Source organism: Cariama cristata, unplaced genomic scaffold, assembly GCF_000690535.1.
Source record: "Cariama cristata isolate BGI_N322 unplaced genomic scaffold, ASM69053v1 scaffold331, whole genome shotgun sequence".
Lineage (NCBI taxonomy): Eukaryota > Metazoa > Chordata > Aves > Cariamiformes > Cariamidae > Cariama > Cariama cristata.
The window spans coordinates 29,197-54,742 of record NW_009599601.1 but is presented as its reverse complement, the minus strand read 5'-3'; the positions used below and the strand labels follow the sequence as shown (position 1 = coordinate 54,742).

The 25,546-nt window shown below is 47.9% G+C and overlaps 1 protein-coding gene across 1 annotated transcript; it reads left to right on the top strand.

Moving 5' to 3' along the window:
* The first annotated feature begins 14,626 nt into the window (after positions 1-14,626).
* On the top strand, positions 14,627-16,985 carry LOC104168941 (G protein-regulated inducer of neurite outgrowth 3-like). Its single transcript, XM_009709720.1, is given in 2 exon segments — positions 14,627-14,947; positions 14,949-16,985. Coding segments are annotated over 2 exon segments (2,358 nt in total).
* The last annotated feature ends 8,561 nt before the right edge of the window (positions 16,986-25,546 follow it).

Genomic DNA, 25,546 nt, shown 5'->3' with positions numbered 1-25,546 from the left:
GAGATTCTGCTGTAGCTCCCTGATGGTAATTAATATTGTCTGCCCTTCACAATCGTCATGCCATTATCACCGGTCGGTGTTTCGGCCCGAAGAACAGGATGGCTTTCTGTGGGGTTGTTGGGGTTTTTTTCTGTTGGAGAAAGTTAAACAAATATTGGTTACTCTGATCAGGATCCCAGATTGCATTCTAGTGGTGAAAAGCTTTCTCCCAGTGGCACTAATGTGCAAACAAACAAAAAGCTCAGTTTTGAAAAGGAGAGTAAAAAAAAAAAAAAGGCAAAATTAAACAGGGTTCTGTGGGATTCTTCTTTTCTCTTTTACTGTTCTTCATGCAAAAAGACTGCAAATTCAAATGGAGGACATGAATACTATGCTACATAATGACTAATCTTAAAAGGATACTATAAAAAGCAATGGCTTTTCTCAAATGATGACGGTGAAGTCAGTGAAGATTTAATTCAGAAATTTTCCAGGGCTCCAGGGCCCCTTTTTTACACATAAGACGAGACCTGCTGCTCCATGGAAAAATCACTAGATATCTGAGAAAATCAGTCAAGGTGTTATCATGGAAACAGTGGGAATTTCCAACAGAGGCTAACGAAGGATCTGATGTTACCTTAAATTTGCATAAACAGAAGTCAATTCATTAACACTTGTGTGTAAAACAAAAATAGTTATGTGGTTGGGCAAAAGTTTCAGCTGGATGGATTATTATTTTTTTTTCTTTCCTAGGGGAAACAGGAAAGGAAAAGACCAGTAGACTGGTTACTAATCTGATTTTGCACGGTTTTGGGAGGAGATGAGTGTCCCTGTTGGTGGAGGGTAGAGCTGGAGCGTGGATCCTCTGGCACCAGGGAAGCGGGGTGGCTGTCAGCTTAGGGGAGAGCGGAGCCCCTTAACCTAAAGCCAGACTGACTGAGAGTGATTGATTTTTTTTTAAATTTTTTTTTGTCTACTCTTAAGCAGTCATTTTGCCTTAGGAAAGAAACTGGAAAACATTTTGAAGTCCACGGACTGATGCTTTACCTCTGGTGTGTTGCCAGTGGGATCCTAGCCCAAAGAGGAGCGTATCGCCGTGTGCCCAGGGAACAGACCCTGCCCTTCCGTAGAGCCCCGCGGCTCTGCCCATGGAGTATTTCCCAAAGCGGGGTCAAACAGCAGCGTGAATCTGGAAAGTCACTGTAATGGGTTAGGTAGAAAATCTTCTAGCAAAGAAAATAATGTGGACAGGGCAGTGTTGCATCTTAGCAAGTCCTCATTTTCTTAGGCTACTGGAGCTACAATTCAGAGGAGCCTTTAGGATGTCCTCTGGGCACGGAGGAATGAATTAGATATCACCAGGTCCCAACTTCAGAAAGCAGAGAGGTGTAAAAGTCCTTTAAATCTTCCCAGCTCAGCTGTCGTAGAAGCATTCTGGCTCTTGGGGAGTTAGCTAGCCCTTAGGCTGGGAAATGCCGAAGGATATTCAGCCCTGAGTATTGAACAGACTAAAGGGTCACTATCGTTAATGTCACTCTCCTTCCTCTGAAGCATCAGCTTCACAAAAAAACTTCACACAGTTGAAAGACTTAGCTTTAGAGATGAGTCATTAGGGAAACGATAAAATATAATAAGTGTGCCGGGGGGTGTAGGAAGGGGTAGAAGTAATGTGATAAAATATTTGTCAGAAAGATGATACTCTGAGAAGAGCTGTATGGAAACAAGATGACAGAATTATTCCACCCTGAAAGGCTGGTATTTCACAACAAGCGCTGAACTTTTTATAACACTGCAGCACACCACGGCATCTCCATATTTATTAAAAGAAAATGTTAATCCTCCCCTTGAGGTTAATAATTAGGGAGTATCTGTTAAAAGCCAGTAAACAGGCTGTGAAGGTTTCTTCTATGAACGCAGATTTCTGCTCAAGCTAAGCAGTAGCCTTACAAGATCTCCTGTTTCGGTACTCTGAAAAATAGCGTGCCAGCTTCCATCCAGTCTGTAGGGACGGGCATCCCGGTTACAAACGCAGAACACTTGACAATTCTTAGTTGCAGCACCAAAAGCCTTTTCGTAGAAAGGGCGAGTGATATTTCAAAGGGTCACCCCGGTCCGTGGTAGGGCAGAATAAAGTGACCTGGCTTTCAGGCCCCTGCCTGCTGTCCAGTCTTTCAAACAAACCTCTTCATGCCATAAGCATGGGCACCGCTAATTGCAAATGTGCTTTCACCTACCCCAGCCAAGGGCTGAACAGGCTTGGGAGACCCGTACCTGCACATGGTGACTTCGGGTCAGGACTGTGCAGAATTTGTGCTGTCGGCCTCGTGCCTGAGAACATAGGGTTCACGGGGCTAAATTCAGTCCGGAGTTTTGGCCATGTGCTAATGATGCTGGAAATGCCTGAGGGTGCACTGCGAACTGTGACTGAGGAATAAAAGCTGCTCGTTCAGTTCCTGAGAAGTCAAGCAAGCTCCATCAGGAGATGCAGAGGGAAGTTTTGACAAATGGGTATTACAGAAGGATTGACTTCGTTAATTGAGCTGCTTGTGCTTTTGGCACTTAGGAATTAATCCAGCCTTCATTGATTGTTTAAGTCTCAATTAGCTTGATGCCTAAGAAATGGAAGGGACAAGCAGTCTCCTCCTGCCTATGGCAGGCTTAGACACTAATAGAGAGATGCTCTTCCCTTTGGTGAGGAGGGGGGGTCTTTACCTCCTGGCTGGGTTCAGCGTACGCCTCGGCTTTAAGGGAACGACTCAGACCTCAAGTCACGGGGCCACTTCACACATCCATAGTGCAATAAAAGCAGATACCATCCCTGTCGTAAGGCCTGGGAGCCTTCCCTCAGAAACACTCTTGTATGAAATGGTCTGCTTTGAGAGTTGCTTCCAGCTGGACCGTGCTTGGCCATTATCAGAGAGACATGTGCAGCTGATACTGGGAAACAGCAGAACAGTATTTATCCAGTGCAAAAGATGCTGCTAATACGAAGGGCCTCAGGGGAATATTGCTTGGAAAATGTCTTTTCATAATAGAATGACCTATTTTAGAGTTACAGTTTTCCATGCTGGAGGAGGCAGGAGGGTGGCAGGAGGCTTGCCAAAGAGAGGGACAATAAGCACCCTCACACTTGCTCACCTCACGAGAAGGTGAGTGGAACAAATGTATTAATAAGAGAGCAGATGGAGGGTTTTAGCTGGGCTCCTGCATGCTGGCTATTCGTATGTGTCTGCTGCATCCGAACCCACACGCCTGCAGGAACGTGAGCAGACTGCCCGACCGGCAGCCAACCCAAACATGCAGATGATGGGGAGAGAGCCCACACGATGTCTGTTTGTGCCACTCCTCAAAAAGCCTTAGGAGAAGAAAATAAAGTAAAAGGAGGACAAAGCTAATAATAGTTTTAAGTATCTACCAAGAAAGCAAGCTTCAATTACATTATACTTCTAATCCTATGATCCCAAATGGTGGGCTGTGTAACAAGTGTTATTTGCTGTTATTCATCAGTTCCATCTGTGCGGATGCTCCAAGACAATCCATGTGTTGTCGCTTCTCCAGTAGCACAGCCTGCCTTCTAGTGACTAATGAATCCCACCTACTCACCCTCGGTTTGTCTCGTATTTTGTCTGTTGAAACCTTTCTTCTTTTTCGATGTGATTGATAATCTAACTTCAGCAATCAAATTAGTCTTTAACCACCACATGGCTTCAACTAGTTGGCAAAGCCACACCTGTTATTGTAAAATCACACCAGAGTCAGTACCTAACATGCTGCTTACAAAAAAAAAAAGAAAACCCAAAACTTAATTAGATGGGGGAAATTTGACCCTGCCGTTAAAGGCTGTCATTCCTTTGATGCAAACCCCATTAATGGAGCTGCTTAGTTTATGTGAGGTATAAATTTGGCCTTTTACCAGAGGCATCTAAGCAGAGATACTAAATTGATATGAAATTATTCCAAACACCATAGTTGCCATTCTGACGTGAAGCCAAACACCACCATCCTTTCAGTCATCCGATCTCAGGCAGCTGATTCACGGCGAATTGAGGGCAGAGATGAATGGAGAGAATATTTAGCCGTGGTACCTCAGCCAGCCGGCAGCATGCCCTTTGTAATCCTTGTCCTCTGCAGTCTTTAGTGATGGTCCTGAAATACTCCTGGCTTCTACAGAGCAACGTTGCCATCCTAAACAGCGGATAACGTTGATAATGAACTCTCAAGAGTTAAAAGTTTGACTGTACCGGGGTTTCTGCAAATCCAGAACCCGTCTCCAATGCGCTTTGCAGGGATGCAGTGCGCTGTGCAGAAGGCTTCACGCCCAAAGTTTTCTACGCAATGGTTTGTTGCGACAGCTTTGTATCGTTGAATTTAAGTCAAAACAGAGTGGTAGAACATTTGCAGAGGAAAAGCCGTGGAATAGGTCTTGTCGTGACCTTCTCAGGTCTGTGTCTGGTTGCAGAAAGGAGTTTTCTGATCATTTCTGTGCAGGCTTCCTGATGCTCCTTTGAATCTTTTTCTGAGTGGTTAATCATTCCCTTCTGCTTGTACCTTGAATGGAAACAGGAGTGTAAAAATACCTGTCTTCTGGCAGACCAGAGGGTGGCTCTCACTAAGCTTTTGCACAGTGGAGTTAAAGGCACAGTTAAACGTGGGTTGGGGTGGACCCTTTAGTTTTGGAGAGCATTTTGAAGAAGAAATGTGCACGAAAATATATATAACCCCTTGAATTAATGCAGTATTCTTCCATCTCTCCTTTCCCCCTCTTGAAGGCTGACTTTGTGTGTGGTATGTGGAATTTCATCCACGCACTCCTCAGCTGAGCTCCATAACCAGAATTTAACTGGGATAAATCTCCTGTAGTCATCTACTCTTGATTTTAAATTCTTCACTGCTGACGGTTGAAATGGTTAATCCGTCCTATACCCTTAATGACTAATTCTGCCTTTCCTCAAAGAGGGTTTTCTGTTTGTGACCGAAAAGAGGGCAGTCTGGGAAGATGGGCTTTCCCCTTCTGCACACAGGCATTTTTTAGTGAAGTCTGTTTGCTTTCGGTTTTTTGCTTCTTCTGTCCCTGTATACAGAAAAGTACTTTCTGTATAGTCAGAGAGCAGCTTTTTGAATCGTGTTTGCGGTTAGTCACCCATTGAAAGGAAGAGACCTAACCGATTACCCAAAAAAAAAAAAATAAAAATCAGGAAATGGGAAAAAATACCCATCGGAGGCTTAGAAAGGCAGAGCGATGCTTACGATGTTCAAGTTCAGCACGCAATGTGAGGTAGCAAGAGGTATGAACATGGTCACCATCACAAATATTTAAGCAGTTTTAAAACTGTCTTTCAAAATGATGGTATACCATGGTGCAAAGCGTGATTTAAAAACGTCCGTTTTTTACGAACAGTTTCCTGGCCTTGAGCTATGTGAAGCTGTGAAATGGTCTGGCAAGGAGCACGGAGTAAGAGACAGATGGGGAATCAGTGCTGGGAGGGCATTCAAGCCTAGGTCCAGGAGGCAGAGGGCCAACAAATTTCTGTATCACATGGACCAACCAACTTACTTTCTCCTGCACGTCCTCTTTTTTCGGAAAGAGCAGCTCTCCCCTTTGCCTCTTACCTCCTCCTGCCTTCTGACCCGGCCAGAATTCACTCGGTGCTGTAGAGCCAGGGCAGCCTCATGAGTGGAATAAAGTCGTTGAGTCCACGTGGGAGAAGGCTGGTGTTCCCGGGATCAGCATTTAGCCTCGTTCTGCAATTTTGTGGCAGAAACGTAGGACTGCGGGATGCTAACCTTGACACTCAACTCGATCTAGTTGCTACCCAGGGAGAAGACCAGGGGGCTAATGAATTTCCAGGGGTTGTGGCTTTTCCCTTAAAATAAAGGGCAAAGACCCCACACACTAGGGGGAGAAAAAAAAAACCCAACTCATTTTCTGTCCTCCTGGGAAAGGAAAAGGGTGAGTTTTGACATGGTGATGGGGGATTTTCCAGCCCATCTTTGGTGCTAACCAAACATCTGTCTGTGTTGAACCACCTCCCGCAGCAGTCTGCATTTGCAAAAACATCTTTTCTGCTGTTGACTTGGAGTAGAACCAACCCAACAGTTTTCTGCTGGCTGCCCACGCCTGTGGTGTAGGGTTGTTAATACAGAGATGAGGGAGCAGAGGGAAGGGAGGTGAGGTGATGCTCAAGCTGTGGTCACGACCTGGACTGTGCTGACCAGCAGCTGGGCAGGGATGGAGGGGAAGGTGCAGGCTCCTCAGCTTGGTGACAGCCAAGTTTCTTGGAGGGGGGCCTGAGTTTTTGATAAAATGGTTATACAAGGAGTAGCTGATAAATAGCTCTTAGTTTCCTAGCTCTATAGCCTGGGCTTAATTGATCTTCTGACCCAACCTGCCTCTCTGTCCACAGGCTGCTTCCATTCGTTCTTGGTCTGCTCCGTGCCCCTTGCTCGAGGACGCAGGCTACAGGTTTATGGGAAGGGTCACTGGGAACAAATTGCCAGCCTTGCTCTCTGCAAGCAGCAGCTCCCCTGTAAGAAGAAAAAACCGTAATCAAGTGGAGTTGCTTGCTCAGTATCTCATTGCCTGCTGCCCCGTTCAGGCTGGATGTCCTCCTCCCTGCTGTCAAACGTTCATAGCCCATCCATCCCATCCCATGCCCTGCCCAACCTTTCTGAGGAGCAAGAGCATTAACAGAGCCTTTTCCAAAAGCACTTACCTCCCTGCGTGACCGCTTAACGGATCTGCAGTGGTTGCAAGTACCTTTCTTGGGGGTGGATGGCCTTCCCGGGTTAGTTACGTGCTTTGCTTGTTCAGCTTTGAGGTGGTGCTTTTGGGGGTTTATTCTTCACAGGTGCTGGCAGCAGCATATTCTGTACACTTGTCTGGTTTTCTAGCTTGTGCTTTAACAGAGGTACCAGCCTGCTCTGTGGATTCAGGCCTTGCTGTATGGCAGCAAGCCAGCAAGGGGAGATGCTCCTTTGAATATTTTGTGGGTAACGTTTCAGAGGTGGATCTCTAAAGGCAGATACCTACGCCCGTGATTGCAAAGAGTTTTCAGTAGTAGGTGATGAGATGGAGGAGAAGGGTGTTCTGTAGTTAAATCACTGGCATTAGACACCGACTGCTGCGTAATTTTCTCTGTGACCTTCAGCTGTGTTAGCCTCCAAAGAAGAGGCAGAAAAGTACGGGTTCCTACCTCTGCTCTGTATCTTGCCTGCTTAAGCTCTGAATGTTTAGTACTTGCTGCCCCGCGTGTGGCGTCCAGTGAAATGGCAGAATATGTTAGGGCCTTCTGTGATTTCTTGGATAAGGACAGGAACAAAAGAAATTGTATTTTCAAAAATAGCGAGCAACTCTTGACTCCCACTGGCTTTACTGATACTTCTGAATATTCAGCACTCTTGAGAATCAGACTTCCTTGACTTCAGCACCTAGCTTTAATCGCCCGGATCAGGCTAGATGACTATCTTTATGTTAGCAGATATCGGATTTTATGTGTCTATGCACGTCTATCTGCAATCACGTATGTAAGCATAGTTTGTGTTAATAAAAATTGTACCCATAAATAGGATGTCAATAAAAATCAGTTGCGGCAGGAAGCCTACCACGCAGCCACAGCTGCCAGATGACTGGTTGAAGTATCTAGTGCTTCTCTTCTAGAAGGTCCTGTGTGGAAATAAACCATCTTCTCTGGATTGTCATACTGGCTCTGAGGTTGCCGTGTGTTTTCTCTCTCTCCCAAGCGTGCCTCTGTGCATAAGGCAGCTATGCTCGATGCGAGTCCAGTAATTAAGCCCTAAGCTGTGAGTGATGCTTTTTCACGCCCCGCCAGCTTCCACTCCAGCTGACTCAGAAACAAGGACAAAGCAATTGCTCACAGCTGTGCTCCGGCAAGGTACGGCCTGACCTCGGCTGGCTTCTCGGATCTGCAGGTTAAATGTGCTGGCAGCTTGAGCAAGGGCACCTAAAATTGCTCTGAAGAGGAGTGAAAAGGAGCTGGGCATTAGGTGATGAACTTGGTAATTGCTTGGGGCTACCACATTGCGCTTTTTTTTATTATTTTTTTTTTTTAAGTGTTTGGGGGCATGCTTTGGTTTTGTACCGCAAAGGAACCGCGTGTAGGTTGAGAAACTTGTGGCTTCACCCTACGGTGAGCTGGAGGGCGAGGTGCCGTGGTGAGGGTCGGTCGCCTGCCCCCGGGGCTGTGCGCTTTGGGCTTGGCCGGGTGGTCGAGGCAGCCGGCTTCAGTAAACCCGAGACTTTGTTAAACCCAGATGTGATGTATCTTGTTTGAGCTGTCATTTTAATTAATGCTAATTTTAGTCATTAACCAATTTGGCAATCATCCTGAGGGACAGTGATTCCAGTCAAAGTTAATGTCCTTTATCAGTGCCTCCATCACAGCGTGCGTCGCTTCAGTCACCTGATAAATGGAAATGTAAATATGCCTGGCTTAAACGCAGAAAGAATGAGAGGAAAGAGGTGTGCCCGGCGTTAGGCTCAGTGTAAACCTTGAACTCCAGCTCTGGAAGATCCCAGCCCTCGACAGGAGTGGGGAGGTGCTGTAAGCTGCCGTGGCCTTGCAGAGGTCCGGGGTAGGGACGGTACATCTGGTATGGATAAGGCAGGGATATGGATACGGCTCTGCCGCATCGCAACAGGCAAAGCTTTGGCTTATGACGACTCCGGTAATTGACTCCCAATGTTATTACTAGCTTTGAAAGAGTTTACAAAATAAGACATGCTGGGTCTGTGTTTCCAGCATGTTTAAATGAACTAATTTCCAGATTTTGCATCGCTATCTCTTAAATGTTTGCTGTCTTGAGGAAGTATTTGTGGTTTGAGTTTGGTTCTGACACAGATGGGGCTTCCCAAGTCTGACACTAAATAAGGATTTGTCTTATGAGCATTGTGATTTTTATTTTTTTTAAAAAGAATTCAGAAGCAGAGAATGTAATTATTCTTAAGCCTGTGAAAATCCATGTTTAAAACATGGTATAAAAAGCTGCAGGCAGCTGGGTACCTTCATCCCCCTTGTTGGGGCTGGAAGGATAGAAGCACATTGAATCTAAGGATAAAAATTCATGTTTTGAACAAGCCATTATTGGGAGACAATTCTCATAGAAGGGAAGATGTTTCCTGTGATTATTAGCCTGAGAGATTTTTTACACCCCTGGGCTGCCTGCGAGGGCAATTCTGAAAAGCGATTACCATCAGACACCTGTGGGATAGACTGCAAATAAGGAGTTGTTCCTAAAATAAGCCATTGTACGGCACAGCTGTTGGTGTTTTTCTTTGCCGCGGGAAGGCGGAGGTGTTGAGAGAGCGACTTGGCGACCGAGTCGGCTGCTTCACCCGGGAAAGCACTGCGGTCTCTTGGTTCAGGCACATCCTCGTGGTGGCTGGAGACGGCTTCGGAGCCTCTCTTTGTCCCAAAGAGCGCTCTGGCTACATAGGGAACTTCAGGACTCAAAGTTAGTGAGGTAAGGGTTGGGGGTTGACTTTTTTTTTTTACCAGTGTCAAGTTGGTATCGGTGCCAGTACCTCCTTTTTCTCAAGCCAAGCACCAGAACGATAACTTTCTCTCAATTTTACCTGATCAGATCTGCCACGGTGGCAGTCGCTGTCATCTGGGAGGCTTCTTAGATGTGTCTTTCAACCCCTTCTCTCAGCTCTGGGCGGAGGCTGCAGAAGACATGGTGTGGTTCATAGGTGTCGTATTTGACCAACGTGTTCCTATCTAGCGTTTGCCGTCCTTAGGGTCAGGTGGGTGGAAGCCCTCAGGCGGCGGCAGTGCTGTGTGCGTGGTTAGGCTGTGCCATCATTTCTGGATGTAAAGAATGATGGTGTCGCTGATTATCGTGACGAGTGTCGTTTTTTTCTGGCTTTGCAAGGTGCCATTTAGGATGTGTCATCCTGTCCCCACGTGGTTGTTAGCACATCCCGCTTTCCCCATGTCCCACATGCTGTGGCTCATCAGTTAAAAAAATAATAATGAACGAGGCGGTGGTCTCTGGTTTGGTCCAGTTCCACGGGGGTCAACATTCAACAAAATAAAGCGTATGGCCTCAAGTAAAGAAAAAGAAGACTCTGAGACTGAGACGACAGCTTTTCATGTAGTCATGCCACCGAAGTCATATCGTAAGCTCGTGCGAGTGAGGTGAGCAGGTCAGAGTCCTTAGCTGGCTGTACAGGTTTGAGTCACCGCGCTCAAAAGAGCATTTACCAGTGTTGTAAAGACACCACTGAATTGCTCCGATTTTTATCTCTGAACGTCCTGCAGCCGCTTGGTTTCCCGCAGAGCCTCGATAGGCGGGACAGAGAAGCGGCCCCGCGCGCAGCGCTTCCTCACGTGCCTTTTTGAGGTGGTGTTCGGCAGGAGGGGGTTTACGAAGGAGATTATTTTGTTCTTTTGACTGCCCTTATTATTGCCGATGACGGACAGCAGCGGAGCGAAGTGAGAACGTGAAGAAACAGGAAGCAACTGCCGAGGTGGCAGCAGGAAGAAGGCAAGATATTTTTAACTGTTTTTTTTTTGTTGGTTTGAGGTTAGGGTTTTTTGGGGTGTTTTGTCTTTTTAAAGCCACTGTGATAGCTCTTTCAGCTGCCAGCCTCTGTATTCATTTAGTTGTGTTTCTGATAGCCAGGAGGCAAGAGCAGACATGGTGAGATCATCATCACGCCTTTCTTAGGTTAATCACATGCTACGGCAAATTTCTGTTACAGTAATGACTGGTTAGGCTCTGCATCCGTCCTCTCTAATTACATGCCATTTGGAGTAGCTCTTTTCTGTTAGAATAACGCCTGTAAACGACAATGGATATGTCCTTTGCCAGGTGCTTGTACGTATAGATCTATTCCCTTCTCTAATACTGAGCCCAGCGTCTTCATTAAAATAATATGATATAGGAGGAGAACTTAATGTTTCAGATGGTGCAGAAGAGTTAAACGTGATCATTGGGTTTTACCTTATGCAAAAGACATTCCTCCTGCTATCAGCTCTTCCAAGGCAGAACTTCCTTACTTGCAAGGCTGGTTAAACAAAAAAGTGCTGCTACAATACGCGTCTCTGGGCGCCGATAGTCTGGTTACTGAGCGGCAAATCAGGTCTAATTATCTGGGGTGCGACCACCGCTACTGGGGCTGCTTCAGCCGTGTGATGAGCGCTTGCATTCAGCGCGCTGGGGGAATGGTCTTAAGGAGAAGGTCGTCATGAAATTCAGACAACTTGCTTTCAAGGATCTGAAAGCATGTTAGAAGTAGGTAACATCCTTTGTCCCATAGAGCCACCCTTTCCAAGACACACCTCCTCAGCAGTAGTCATGTTTTCCTGACCACAAGAAATGTGATTTTGGTCTTGGTCCAGCTCCCGAGAGATGGACGTCCACAGAAACATCACCGTCCTGGTTGCTGCTGGTTGACTGGGAGTCTTAGCAGAGAAAGCAAGAATTGCATGGGCACTACACCAGCATTACGCTTTCACCCCTACAGTGAGTGATAGCCTACAGCCTGTAGTGATTGCCTACAGTCAGTGTTGCTTGTTGATTTGAATCCTCACTGCCTTGGCAGTTGAATAGCGTTGCCCACAGGTCCCAGCGTTGTTCTTCACTCCTATATAACAGGACTCCAATGGTAAAAATGAGACAATAATAATAAATAAGGCTCCGATAATAAAAATGCTTTTTCAATTCTGTAATTAGTTGGGTTTGCATGCTTTTCTCTTGCATAAGACTTATATTTCATTCTGATTTTTATTAATACCTAAGAAAAAGCACTGTAAAAAATTACCGCATTGATTTGGATTACTACAGTGCCTTTGGCTCCTGCCATCAGGACGGCCTAGTGAAGAATCTAACGAGAAAATAGCTCCCATGACTTTGACAATGAAATCATTATAAAAATCTTATTCTCATGAACTAACTCATTTTCAGAGTCACCCCAGGCAGTAGAATGACCCAGCCGGTGTTCGAGGGCCAAGCGAAATGTCTGGGTGGTTGTGCTCTGTTGTCCCACGTCAGAGAATAGGTCCACGTGGGTTTTTTGGGGGGCAGAATTTCCTCTGTCAACGTTGTATGTCAAAGGCTTGGTAGCAGAATTGCTTTTAATGAGCATGTGTGGGAGTCATTTAAGTGTGTTTTTCTAGTGATGCTGGTGAAAAGCCACTCAACAGATGGGGAGAATTCATGTGGGGGTTCAGATCAGAACTAATTCACTTAATTGAAAAATTAGGAATGGTTCCCCTGTTGCGTGGGTATGAGTTAAAGACAGTGCTCTGGTGTGCAGATTGCCTTTCCCAGGTTTTGTAGAGTGAAGAGCCAAACAGATTTGCTCTGCCGTCTTTATTTCTTCTGAAGCTCTTTGCCGAGCAGTACGTCTCATCCTAAAAATGGAGGTTGATTTTGTTCCATTACTTGTTTAGCTGTTCTTAAATAAACTCTGAATCTAACAAAAAAAAAAAGTGACCTGCCTGATGGTATATACTGTTTTGGTTTGCATTGGTATTTGGAAAAGGAAAGATGAGAGTAACAGAATTTAGACCGACAGATGCCCAAAGCCATCTGCTCCGCTCCTCGTGGTCATTAGGCGTTCGTAGTACGACAGCGTGAACTTGGAACGGCTCTCCTTTCCTTCAGGACTACCTTGGCTGGCTTTAAAGTGAGCACAACACGAAGTGAAGACATCTTGTAGGCGGACACAAACCTCCACCCGTTTGCAGTCTGGTTTACATAAACCGGACGCTTCTCAAAGAGCGTAGCAATCATGAGCCTTGGTGGGAAGGCATGTTGGAGGGAGGCAGGGGCAGGATCACGGTTTCCCAGGGCTGGCTTAACCCGGCAGACTCTGTCTGTCTGTGGTTGGACAGAGCCCAAAGAGAGAGTGTAAAAATAATAAATTATTAATATCTGGAAGACATAAAGCTTAATGAATAAGTAATAAGTTGCAGCATTTTCCTTTTCTTAGAAAAACAGGCTGGCTGTATTTGTTTTAATTTTCCTTTCATTGAGCGTTCTTCTCTTGTTGCTTTTTCTAAGTACCCTAAGGTGCTGAAATTTAGGATTAATTTTATAGAAACTAAGGAGGCTATACTGCTACCATTCAGGCTGAGAGAGAGGAGGAGAGTAGGGATGTTTTCTGGAAAGGGCTTTTGCTGATTTTGCTAGTGGGTAGGGAGGGTCTGGAGCAGCGGAGCGATTGCCCAGCCCCTTCCAGCAGCCTCCCCCGAGTAACGTGGCGAAGGAGAGAGACCCCGCCGTGTGCCTGCAGGGCCGTGGGCATGCAGAGGTACAGGAGTTTTCCCAGCATCATCCCTCTGGTAACATAAAACTAAATGTGCAGGGTGTCTCCCAACTCTCATACCTGTGCTTTGCTGGCAGCAGAACCTGGGGAAAACCTTTTAAACAGAGGTAGCCTGCTGTTTGAAAGATGTCTGGGGTGGGATTTTGTCACTGGCCGCCACCACTCTGCTGTCGGTGATGGGCCCCCAGCCCGTGACCTCTAGCAGGGTCCGAGTTGGGCAGTGCGAGTTTCCTTTGGAAAGCCCAGCCAACGAGCCCATTTGGAGATCACCTCCTCTTTGAAGCGATGGTTTCTCTGCAGCCCTGCCCGGACTTCAACCTGGAGAACTCTGCTCCGCCTGCTTAAAATCCCTCCCCAGGGTTTCGCTGGGTACAGCATGGGCCCCTCCTGTCCTGCGGTCCTGCAGTGGTCCCCTTCCACTTTCACACCCCCTGCTTGTAAATTGGTTGCTACATCATCGGTGTCCCCTTTTATGAATCGAGCTGGCTTCCTTGTAATTATTTTTCAAAGGCTCCGAAGGTGAAAGCAGTAGGTATGTGCACAGCCCTGGTGCTGTGCGGTGCAGTAGCTTCTCCTGGTGCCCATCTGCACCACCCAGCAGGTCGGTGTCCCTCCGTGTTCCTTCTCCCAGGGAGGTTTGGGCTCATCTGCGTTAGTCCGGACGGACCTCTGCCCGTTGTGAGCACGTCCTTGCCGGCAGTGGGGTTAGAGAAGGGCTCTGGGTGAGGAGGAGGGGGAACTGGTGCTCGGCGAAGGTCCGGGATCCACTCGGGTCACAGGGTGGGGATCAGATCTCTTCTTCACCAAGGCACAAGAGGCAAGGTAGCACCTTGCCGGCCACAGGTGCCTTGCTAGAGGGTTTTATCACAGTGAGTTTATTTTGTGACCTCCAACTCCCACACAAAGTCTGTGCCCCTTCCCGTTCATCCCTGCTTTCACTTCATATTTCTCTTTTTTTTTTTTTTTTTTATCCCTCCCTCTTGGCATGTCATTGTGTTTTCATTAATGTATCAACAGGAAGGCAGCTGTTGTTGCTTTGTGCGTAGTATTGTCCTCTCCGTGCAGACCTTGGAATTGGGAGATCCTTGGAATCCGTGTCTCTTGCGTGACTTTTAGGCAGAATCAGGTGCTTCACTTTCCTCCTTGCCTGCAAGTATTTCTCTCCAAACTGTAAAATCAATCAGTTCTGGGTACTTTTCCCTCTTAACCTGACTGCTGCTAACACTGTTTCTTTCATCCACAGATTAGCTTTCCAAGAAACCTGTTGCCGACAGCCTGCCCTGTTGTACCCACTGCCCAGCGAGAAAACCCCCGAGGAGAAGCTGAGGGCCAACCGCATCCCGGAGGCAGTCCATGGGGACTGTACCAGATCCTCTGAGATCCGCCGAGCTTTCCCTGGTCACAGCTTCTGCGGAGGAGGACCACCTGGGAGACCTGCAGGCTGCTAAGCCCCAGCCCCCCGGCGCAGGGAGGGCCAGCAATGGTTTCCCATGCACCCTGTCTGGCTCTGCCGGGGTTTGCTTGTTCGACCTGAAATGCCCGGCGCCTACCGGCACGCAGAGGTGTGAGCGATGCGACGAGGATGATGCTAGCCAGCAGGAAGCCATTCCTCCAGGGCTCACCAGCAAAGCTGTGGAGGGGCATCCTGCAGCCATAGAACCTGCTGGTTGCCCCCATAGACCCTGCTGGTTGCCCCCGGCCAGCGGGCAACCAGGGACCGGCAGCAGGAGCCCCCTTGGCGGGGCAGGGGTCCGAGATGATGCCAGCCCCCCAGAGCTCCCGGCAATTTGTGCAAGGCAGCCAGGCAAAAACAAGCTCCCTGACGCCAATGGATGACTCTTCCTTGAAACCTCATGGGACTGATGATCAGCTGGCACTTGAGGTGTTAAATTATTCTTCCCCAGGCGACCCTGTCAGGGGCAATGAGTCCTGTTGTACTTCTCAGGCAAACCTTCTGCAAAGAGGGGAAAAAGACGGGGGAGCAGAAAAAAGTGGTCCTGGTGCGTGTCAGTCAGCCTCGCCAGCGAGGCACACCGAAGCTGACCTGGGGAGAGACCCACAGACGGGTTTGGAGGCAAAAAGCGGGGCTGCAGACACGACCCAGCTGCATCCCACGGATAAAACCCAAGCAGTGCAGAGCGGCGAGGCGCCAGCCCAGCCTAGCCACGGGAGTCCGCATCCCGTACGCAACGTGGATGCCGAGCTGGGGAGTCCAGCCCCCGCCCAGCTCTCCAAATTCAGAGAAATGGGTACAATGACGGCTCAGCCGGAGGGCAGCTCTTTAACTCAGGAAGCAGTAAGCAGGACATGGAGAGATGCTGAGGTTCAGGCCGTGGCTACCGTGGAGAGCAAATCGGCCTCCACCAGTCCCAGCATCCTTGCTGCCTTCTTAAAAGGGAATCCTCCTCCAGAGGAGAAGGAAGAACTGCACATAATTTACCAAGGGGGTATGGCACTGAGCCAGTCTGCGCTTACTGACAGTTCATCCTCCCAACAGAAGTCCCCACGTTCTCCTGGTATCACGTCAAAATCGACTGTTGTTACGGCTGTGACTGCTTCAGCCCAAACCCACCCTGTCAAACTGCCTGGGGTCCCATCTGACATGCTGTGTCCCGCATCACCGGATAATGCAAAACCTCTTCTCCCCTTCTCCCCTGCAGCCGTGACCTCCCAAGGGACGTCTGTGGGTAATGCTGAAACGATGGGTGCAGCCCCTGAGGGCGAGGATGCTGCTCGGCTGCCGACGGATGCTCCAGCCCCACCAAAGCCCATCCCTGTTGCGCAGCTTGCAGTTGACTCCAGTAATCAAACTCCGGCACGGTCTGGGCCTGGTGCTGGTGAACCACGCACCATGTCTGCTGCCGCTGTCCCGGGAACCGAGAACAACCTGCGAGATCTTGTCCGTGATGCGGGGAGCAGCCGGTTACCTTTACTGTGTAGCACAGGCGGTGAAGCCGAGCAGAAGGAGGTCCTGGGCAGCTTGGGGCAAAAGGCTGTGCACAGTAAGGATGCGAGTCAAGGGGGGGCCGTTCCCAATCATCCTGGGGCAAAACCGAAGGAAGAAAACTCAGTGGTGCTTGATCCTAAAGGAGGGATGAATGTCAGCAGCCATCCTGCCGCTGTCCCCATCAAGGCGTGCTCGGAGGATGCAGGTGAAAAGGAGGAGAGCGGAGGCCAGGGAGATGCTGGCCTTCAGGCAGGGCTGATGCCGGAGCTGGGGGTGAGCTCTGCACGTCTCACCCCTCCCTTGGAGGCATTGGCTGCTCCCCAGCAGCGAGGGCTCCAGGCCAAGGAGTCCAGACGTGAGCTTCACACAGCAGCTCTTCCAGCTGCAGCTCCGGCTTTGCCAAACCAAGAGGAAAACAAAAAGCAGCCCACCCCGGCCATGGAGGCGAAAGTGCAGGTGAAGCAGTCCAAACACGTCAGGGATGTTGTTTGGGACGAGCAGGGCATGACGTGGGAGGTTTACGGTGCTTCCCTCGATCCAGAATCCCTGGGAATTGCCATCCAGAACCACTTACAGAGACAAATACGGGAACACGAGAAACTGATCCGGGTCCAGAACAATCAGACCCGGAAATCCATTTCCTCGGATACATCCTCAAATAAAAAACTGAAAGGGAGGCAGCACAACGTGTTCCAGTCCATGCTGCAGAATTTTAGGCGTCCTAACTGCTGCGTCCGACCCGCTCCCTCGTCTGTGTTAGACTGACGTGGTTTGCAGGGGTGCGTCGATGTCTGCGGTGGTAGAGAGAACCCTTCCCCTCAAGTCTCGAGTCCTGCTGTTCAGTTGTGGTGTTGGGGTTGTGATGCAGCAACAGTGGAAAATGATTCCCCTTTGTTTTCTCAGTAGCCCCACGCTCCATCACGCCGTTATCATTGCCACAGCTGGTGTAGTTCCACATGATGCCCCCATCCCGACTACTGTCAGATGAAAAGCTAGGCACTTAGCAAAAGCACAAATGTAAATTGCCACCTTGCTGCGGGGAGAGCGGCACCTTCTGATAAAGCAAGAAGCAGAGAGATTGTCGGAATTATTAAGGGAAGTTATTTGTGTGCATCACGAGGTCTTATACAAAGGGGTGGGCTGGGGGAAGCTGGGTGAGGCACAACTAAGGTTCAACAGCTGTAAAGACCTAAGGCAAGACAACTTCCCTGGCGGGTACGTTACCCACGCTGAGGCAGGTCGGTGAAAAAACATTGCCCGCCGAGCAGTCGCACGTCTGGGGATGCTGTGGGGCACCGTTCTCCTGCGAGCCCCAGAGAGCCGGGTCTTCCCCTCCCGTCGAACTGAAGAGCCAGGGGGAGAGGGAGGATCAAGGCGGAAGGACGATCTCTTTGGGAGAAGTTATCTCGGTGGGGTTCGGATGGCTAGAAGGGGAGGGGAGAGAGGGAGATACCCTGTGGGCTTTTTCCCCCCTGCATCAGCCACCCCTAAGGTGTACGCAGGCGAGGCAGGGGGGAGCACGTCCGTAGATGGACCCGCAATCGACAGGACAGGGCCCTCACTCGCCCTGGGGTGCTCCGGCCAAGTCCTTCCCATGGCGCTGAGCACCCCTCCTCTAAATCACTCTTTAAAGTGATGTGGATCTCTTCTCTCTTTCCAGAGATGCACAGTAACGTTTTCCCATAGGAAAACATTATCCTGTGCATCTGGGTCCATGAGCCTACATGTCTAGCGTGTTACACTGATGGGTTTTTTTTCCAAGTCCTTAGCCAGCTCTACTTTCTTTTTTTTTTTTTGCAGTATTTTGGTGCTTTTCTTGCTGCCTTTCATAAACCAAGTACCACTTGTTTAGCCTGTGCGTATTTTGTTTTGCCTAATGCTCTCTATATTATAAACCATTATATTGTTAACTTGAAATGTTTACTTTGCAGAAGTACTGAAATCCTGAGACAATCTTTGCTGTATTTCTAATGTTAGAAAAGTTGTAGAAATTGCTAATAAAAGGTAGCTTAGTGACTGTTTCTCCAGAAGCGTGATATACAATAATGTCTCAAATGTATGTTGGTCACATTTCTCACCTTAATAATATTTTTCAACCTGGGAAATGTGTTTCCCACTAGCTTTTTATTCCGTCCACTAGAGTTCATGATGGGAGCTGGGGAACTCCTGCAGTTTGTAGAAAATTTAGTTTTCAATCCTGCAAAGCACTGAGGATTTGGATATTGTAATCCTGCAGAGTACTAGAGTTAAGTAGGGGTTATTTTTATTCCATTAAAGATTTTTCATGAATCATGATCATAATTTATTTCTGTCTCTAGTGCCACATACCTGACTTACTCTGTAGATCTTACTCTTACAACTTACTCTCTAAATCTTACAGCTTTACACAGTGTAAACAAGTATTAATATCTTTTCTCTTTTCTCTTTTTCTTTTTTTCTGTGAAGCAGACCTGAGGTGGCCCCCTGTTATTTAGGAGCCCAGACTTTTAGAGTGTATCAACTGCCAAGCCTTCAAAGCAGCTGGTTTGGGGCAATTTTTCCCCAGCAGAGAGGTGAAATACTGTAAGATACACAATATTTTAACCCAGTTCAATGAAAGGTGTTGCCCCTAGGCGTAGTACTGGATTGACTTCTAGTTTTCTTCTGGTATGTATTTGGGGGCTTTATGGCACGTCCTTCTTCCGTTGCTGTATGTTATTTCAAGTCCTCTCCCACTTGATGCTGAATTGCTAATTCTGAAATACCGCATTAAGCTGTCTGCCCACCTCTGCCTGCCGGGGGAAAGTCTCCCACCTTTTTTTCTGTTGGTACCGCTGTTTCCATCCCCTTCCTAGCAGTGTCCATGTGAAACTTTGTGTGGGATGAATCTTGGCAGTATCGTGAGGTCAGGTTAGTGGACCAGGTTGGTGTCTCTTCCCACGTTGTGTCCGTGTCAGCCCTGAAGAGGTTCCCCGAGGTGTCCCTGGTGTTTGCCGTGTCCTGTCCAGGTCCCGAGCTTTGCTCTGCTCCTCTCACCTCCCCTCGGCCCGCTCCCTCGCTAGCCCAGCCCGTCTTCCCTCGAAACCACGTCCCGTGGCTCGGCTCGCATCCCTCTCTCCCGTCCCCTCGCTGCCACGTTGTGAGCCAGCTTACTCTGAACTGTCCCTTTACAAATACGCTCTGTCTGAATATGTAAATGGATGGTTGTTGGGTTTTTTTAGAGGAGAATAAATGGCTGTCACGCATCCGCTGATTGCCATTAACTTTATCCTTTAGCTTAAGCTCTCCAAAATATTTCTAGTGTATGGGTATTTTGGTATATTAAATATGGTATATTGCTTTATTGAGACCAAGCTGGGCTTGGCAATGAGTGAGCAGGGTGCTGGGCCAGCACTGGGATTAACTCTTCTTTTGAGGAATGGGAGATCTCTCCTGGGCCCCTGCAGATGCTTCCAGCTGTGAGTCTTCACCAGCCGGTCCACCCACACCTCCCTCCCCACTCCAAACAACCTTTCTTCCAGGAAAATGTCATCAATACATACGTACAGGTTATGAAGTGGATGCATCTGAACAACTGCGTGGGCATAACTGGCAAAACCGTAGTGGTCAGCAGAGCCCTGTGCTTCTGGATTCTGGGAAAAGATGAGCAACTGCAAAATGTTGGTGCTGCTGCCCGGTGGGCAGGCACACGTTTGAAACCAAGCAGTAACGTGCCAAAAACCAACACACAAAACCGAGTCAATCACCAGCGCATCTCATGGAAAATATTTTCAGTTTTCACTTTACCTTGCTAGGGCAGACTGTAGGCAACCTGCTAGTTTAACTGGTAATCTATGCTTTCTCCTGCGTACAGTGTCTAGATGACGATGTGAATCCTCGTAGGGATGATGGATCTTTCACCAGTAGCAAAACAGAGCCATGTTTTGGGTAGCAGTTTGCAAATATTATACATGTGAGTGGTCTTGTAGCAGCCAAGAAAGACTGTTCTTGGTGTCACATCAGTGTCAAAAATGAAAGCGTCCTTGGAGTAGCGATATAGGAGAGGGTAGGGGAGATGATCCGTGTGCCACCACCCTGCTCCCTTTCTCTGCCCAGTGACTCAGAATCACATTGCATTGGCTGGGTGGTTAACAACCAAGGAAATTCACTTGGGCTAATGAAAAAGAGCGTGCAAAACAGAAAGTACTTTGTCATTCCCAAGAGTAAATCTGTATGAAAAAACATAACAAAACCCCAAATCTGTGTTGCAGCCTAGCCAGTTGAAGTAACTCTTAAATTCAGTTTGTTGCCAGATGCGAAATTTTGGGAAACAAGGTAATTGTCAGGAAACTCTTCCCTGTTGGTTCTGGGCAGGTTGACGTGGCCAGAACCGTTAATAAAAGCTGTGAATGGGAATGGAAGAGTCACTTCTCGTTTCACTTCAGGAGCTTTCCGCTAGGAAAGATGAGAATAAGCATGTTTCAGTTTAGCCAGTACAAACCCTGAGTTGAAGGAGAATCTCACTGGAGGCAATTTGCAATCTGGTCCTGGATTTCATGGGAGGCTGTGACGTGCCCCACTGTCTGGGTGCGCATGGTTGGTGGCTGCCAGCTTTGCGTGGCAAGTCCTGCCTCGGTTCTGCTGGCTTGGTTTGGAAAAAAAGAATGGGGAAAGAGCTGGAGGGACAAGGAGGAGAATATGTCTTCTCCATTTCAGAGGAAGAAAACCTTCTTTTCAATGCATAAGAAGGAATTGCTGAGAAACATGGGGATGGAGGGACCAAAAGAGAAGTAAACCAAAGTTGATGTAGGTGCTTCACGAGGCATTCCCATTCCTCTGTCTGTAAAGCCAATGTTTTGCCCATTTGTTCCTTCTGAGCTCACGCATTTTTCATATTGTTGGTGTGCCATGGCTTTTAGGAAAATGAACGTTTCCAAAGGCTGTATATCTTGCTAGTATGTATCGCTACATCCAAATACAATTCAATGAAACCACTGGGGAAACCACCTCAGTTTATTACTGCTACTACCACGCAAGAGCTTGTAAAATGCTCCGTTTGGCGATGTGTATTCCAGGGATTCAGAAAAGGTGAATATATGCTCTAAAGATAACACTAGCTTTTGTCTTGAATTTCATTACTATGTTGAAGTGTTAAAGTTAGGCGTGGAAATCCAAATGAAAATCAGTGTTGAAGCTGATGGGAGATTTAAGTTGGCTGCCACTGGTTTTCAGTTTGGAAACTTGATGGACTCTACCATATCAGTGTTTCATTACTCACCGCAGTACATGCAAGGTTTGTATGGTCTTAGAAAGTTAAGGGCTATGGTCTGAAGGAAACTCTCCCCTCTTCCCCCCCTTCATTTTTGTAACATCTCAACCTCTGCTGGTGTATTTTTCGGTGACTCTGTGATGCCTGTATGAGTGGTCAGTATTTCCAGTCATCCTAAAGATATGCACATAGATCCTTATCCAAGTGCTGCACGCTGCCAAATATCTCTGGAGTCACTGGATGCCGTGGTGATCCGTGGGCCTGAAAGTCAGGTCCTGGATGTTGAAATGGCTGCAACGTTCTCTTAGGGGCCTGAATTGTCCCGCTTGAGTCAGTGTAGAGGTTTAAAAGAAAGAATGAAGTATTACAGCTGAATTGAGCCAAACCGAAATTAGCATCATCCCTTTTTATTATTTTTGAAACTCTGAGATTTATTGGTTTTTCTGCTTTGTGCTTTTCTGAGCAGCTCTTCCTTCCCAGAGTTTATAATGTGGATTTTGCATCAAATCCTGGCAAGGAAGATTTTGCAATGTGAAACATATTTTTCATCATTCAGGCTTCTTTAAAGAAGAAAATGACGTTATTACCAAGCCCAGTCACACTGAGAGGAAATATTTTTTTCCTCTAGGAAAACGTTTGCTGTAGGCAAGCTTATGTGTGCCTGTGTCCATGTGTCAAAGGGGTGTGCAGGTCTCATGCATTACTCATACTCTTAAGATGATTTTTTCCCTTTGCCCTTATGATTGAATGCTGGAGAGGCTTAGGATTTTCCACAACTTTGAGGCAAGTTTAGATCACTCTGCAATACAGAAACAAGGATTTTCTCCTTATCTGGTCTCTAAAAAAATTCCCACAGCCGTATCTAAAAAAAAAACCCAGCAGTTGGCCAACCTCTGTGCCTAGGCTGTCAACAGAAAGCGCAGGGGCTGGGGTGTACAGAGACACCGGCTGGCTCCTGAGCTCTGTGGAAATCCACACTTGTATGTACAAACTGGTTTCTGCACAAAGACCGTGGGTGATGGCAAGCGTCTGAGCTTATTAGGGACAGAATCACGTCAACCAAATCCCCTTTGAAATGCTAAACGTTAAGTTCTTGTTAGCTTTCTGCTTAGGCTGACGCTCCCCGGAGCAGAAATAAATGACAATTCTGCCAGCAAGGTCTCCAGCAGTTGTCTGCGGCAGGGTACGAGGCCCTCGGATGCTTCTCAGCAGCTCCGCTACAACAGGCGACCCTTCTGCCCGAGGGTCCTCCGGACAACGCTTCCCTTAGCCCAGTTCATAACCAACAGTTTCAAGTACGTCAAACGCAAGTTTAGACATTGCCCTGAGGAATTCCAGTAAAACGGAAGAGACAGATCCATGCGTTCGCGGTACATAAAATCACGTCTGAAGTTGAGGGCTCCCTTGCACTCTGAAAAGCGTCGGGAATCTCGTCCCAGAGTTAAAGGGAGAGAGGAGAGGTGAACTTTGCATTCCTGGCTGTTGCAAGCACTACGGAAATCACGGCCGTGAAATCAGTCAGCAGCAGCAGAAAACCGACTTGGGGGCTTCTAATGACAACTAATATTATTGTGGCTTTATTATTTTTATAGTTACACTGACCGAACATGATGTACTGTACGAAGTAAAGCTAGTATTAGGCTTCCAGGTGTACCGTGGCATTCATTCGAGACATACCAACAGAGGTTTGCATGTGAAGAAGTCTTACGGTGATACTAAAGCAATGTTACCCGCCCGATCGAGTCCCTTAGGAATTTAATGTTTTGCTGTTTTACATCTCCTGGTTTCCATGCTGAGTACAATAAAATGAACACTGTCTTAATTATTCTGGGTCTCTGTTTGTAGGCTGACATGGGAAAAGACAGGACTTCAAAGCGTGGCTGTTCTGGTTAAATCTGTGACTGTCTGTAAGACAGAGCAGCTGTCTGAATTCATCCCTGAGACCTGGCGCCTTGCAGAGCTCGGTGCGGTAGAAGCCACCGCGCGTTGTCCCTGCCGGAGAAGACACCCGTCTGCTTCCTAACGTGTACGTGCCGGTGCCTTTCCACACCTGTACATGAGCACAGGGGGGGTTTTTTCGCACCAGCTGTTACTCTTACCCTTTCACATGAATTCACTCAGCCTTTCAGCAGCCCATTCCTCATCCAGCTCAGCAACCCAGGGGCTGAGGTGGAAGGGGCAGCGGTTTAACCCCGCGGTGTCACTGCCGTAGCAAATTGTCACCACCACCCACCAACAACCTGCACACCACGCACAAAGCCAAGAGCATCAGCGTCAGAGTAACCGCTTTCTTTCCCAAACAGAAAGTTTTATCTCAGAGCACAAAAGAGCATAAGATAACAGATGACGGCATGAAGTATTTTGACCCGGCGATGTTACAGGTACGGTATTTCCCTGTGCCTGTCGACTACTGCGGACCCCACCTCAACGTACCCTTCCCTATGGCCAGGGGAGAGGAGGGGGACAGACCCCGAGCTAACGTGGTTGCACGGTGCTTTTGCTACGGGGGATGTCCTGGGTGCCCACCCCAACCTGGAGCCCTCTTCCCCAAAACAGTTGTTTCTTCCATGTTTCTGTACTTGTGTTTTGTGGTTGGCTGCTAGGGTTGAGGCTACTTCACCCAACTGCCCGGTGCTTTGGGCAGTCGCGCAGGGTATTTTATTAACGAGCTTTGCTGGATTCCTTGTCGCGTGGTTCGGGTTGCTGTGTGCCAGTGCCTGCCGAAGATTAGTCCCGAGCCCAAACTGCCGGGAGCCGAGTGTTCCCCTACGGTAGCTGGGTTCGCTCCGCTGTGTGCCGCAATTGGCAAGCTCTCTCTGTAGGCAGGAAAACCGACGTCTCCCTTTCCTACTTCGTCCCTGTAGTCTTGGTGCAGTAAGGAAAAAGCCTAGAGACCCCCAGTCCCGGGCGGACTGACCCAGCAGAAGAAAAGGACCAGTGCAGAAAACAAGCTAGCGTCCTATCAAACCAATCATCACAGTGCACGTCTTCCATCTGACGCAGATTTAATGCCATATAGCACAGCAGTTTCAGGGAGATAGTGCCTTCATATATAAAGAATAAGCCTGGCTTCTTGTTCATGCATCAGCTGATGTACTGAGGCTGTGAGCTTTCCAACCAGCAGCACTACAGCCCCGGGTATCTGCTTCGCTTCTTTAACCAGCAAAAAAAATCGCCGTGGCTTTAGGGATTGAAATGCCATCAAAACCACTCTGCGGTAGGTGACGGTATTGTGAGTGGAAAACTTCAGATTTCCTCATCGAATTTCAAATTATTCCTTTGAGACCCATAAATGGCTAGTTTCGCTAGCCAGTGTTTTAAAAAGTAGGCACTGAAATCCGCAGCTGAGTATTTAGATAAATGTAGCCTGGTTTGTGAGAGGTGCAGGGTGCTCTTATCTCCCGGTGAGGCCAGGTCGTGGAGATCTGTGGACGCTTGATATCACCACAAAGCAAGCCGCTGTTAACGAGACACCTGTACATGTTAACGAGACCAGTGTAACTCATAGTAGGCAACTCACTAGTAATGACGGTCTGCATGGTTGGACCAGCAGAACATTGTCAGCACAAACGAGGACACAGTAATTGGATGGTAGGGCCCATCGCCACTCGTCTTTCAGCAGTGTTTGTCGGAGCGAGGGTACCGCGGCTTGCATCGCAGAGCACCCTGCTTCCTAAAGCATTGTCCTTCGCACTCACAAGAGTCAAATTAAGTGGGATCGGCAGCTTGGGAGAGCGGGTGCCAGCCTGCAAAGGAATTTGCCTTTGCCGTACCATCTCAGTGATGAATTAACTTTTTTTTTTTAAAAAAAAAAAAGTTTTCTAATAACCTGCTGTGGACTGCAGCACAAGGAAGGGATTTGGGTCATTCATGCTGAGGTTCTGCCTTAATTCCATAATTCTATTTATTTCTTTTCCTAATTAGAAACCTGCTCATGGCAGTGCTTTTTCTCTAAATCCACTTACGTAACATCAGAAAGACATAAGCCAGCTGAGCAGTTAAGGACGAGTTTCTCACGGACTGGTGAAAAACTACGCCGGCAGCTAGAGCCCAACCGCTCGGCACCTGCCTTTTCCTCGGCATCTCTTAGAAAATGGCT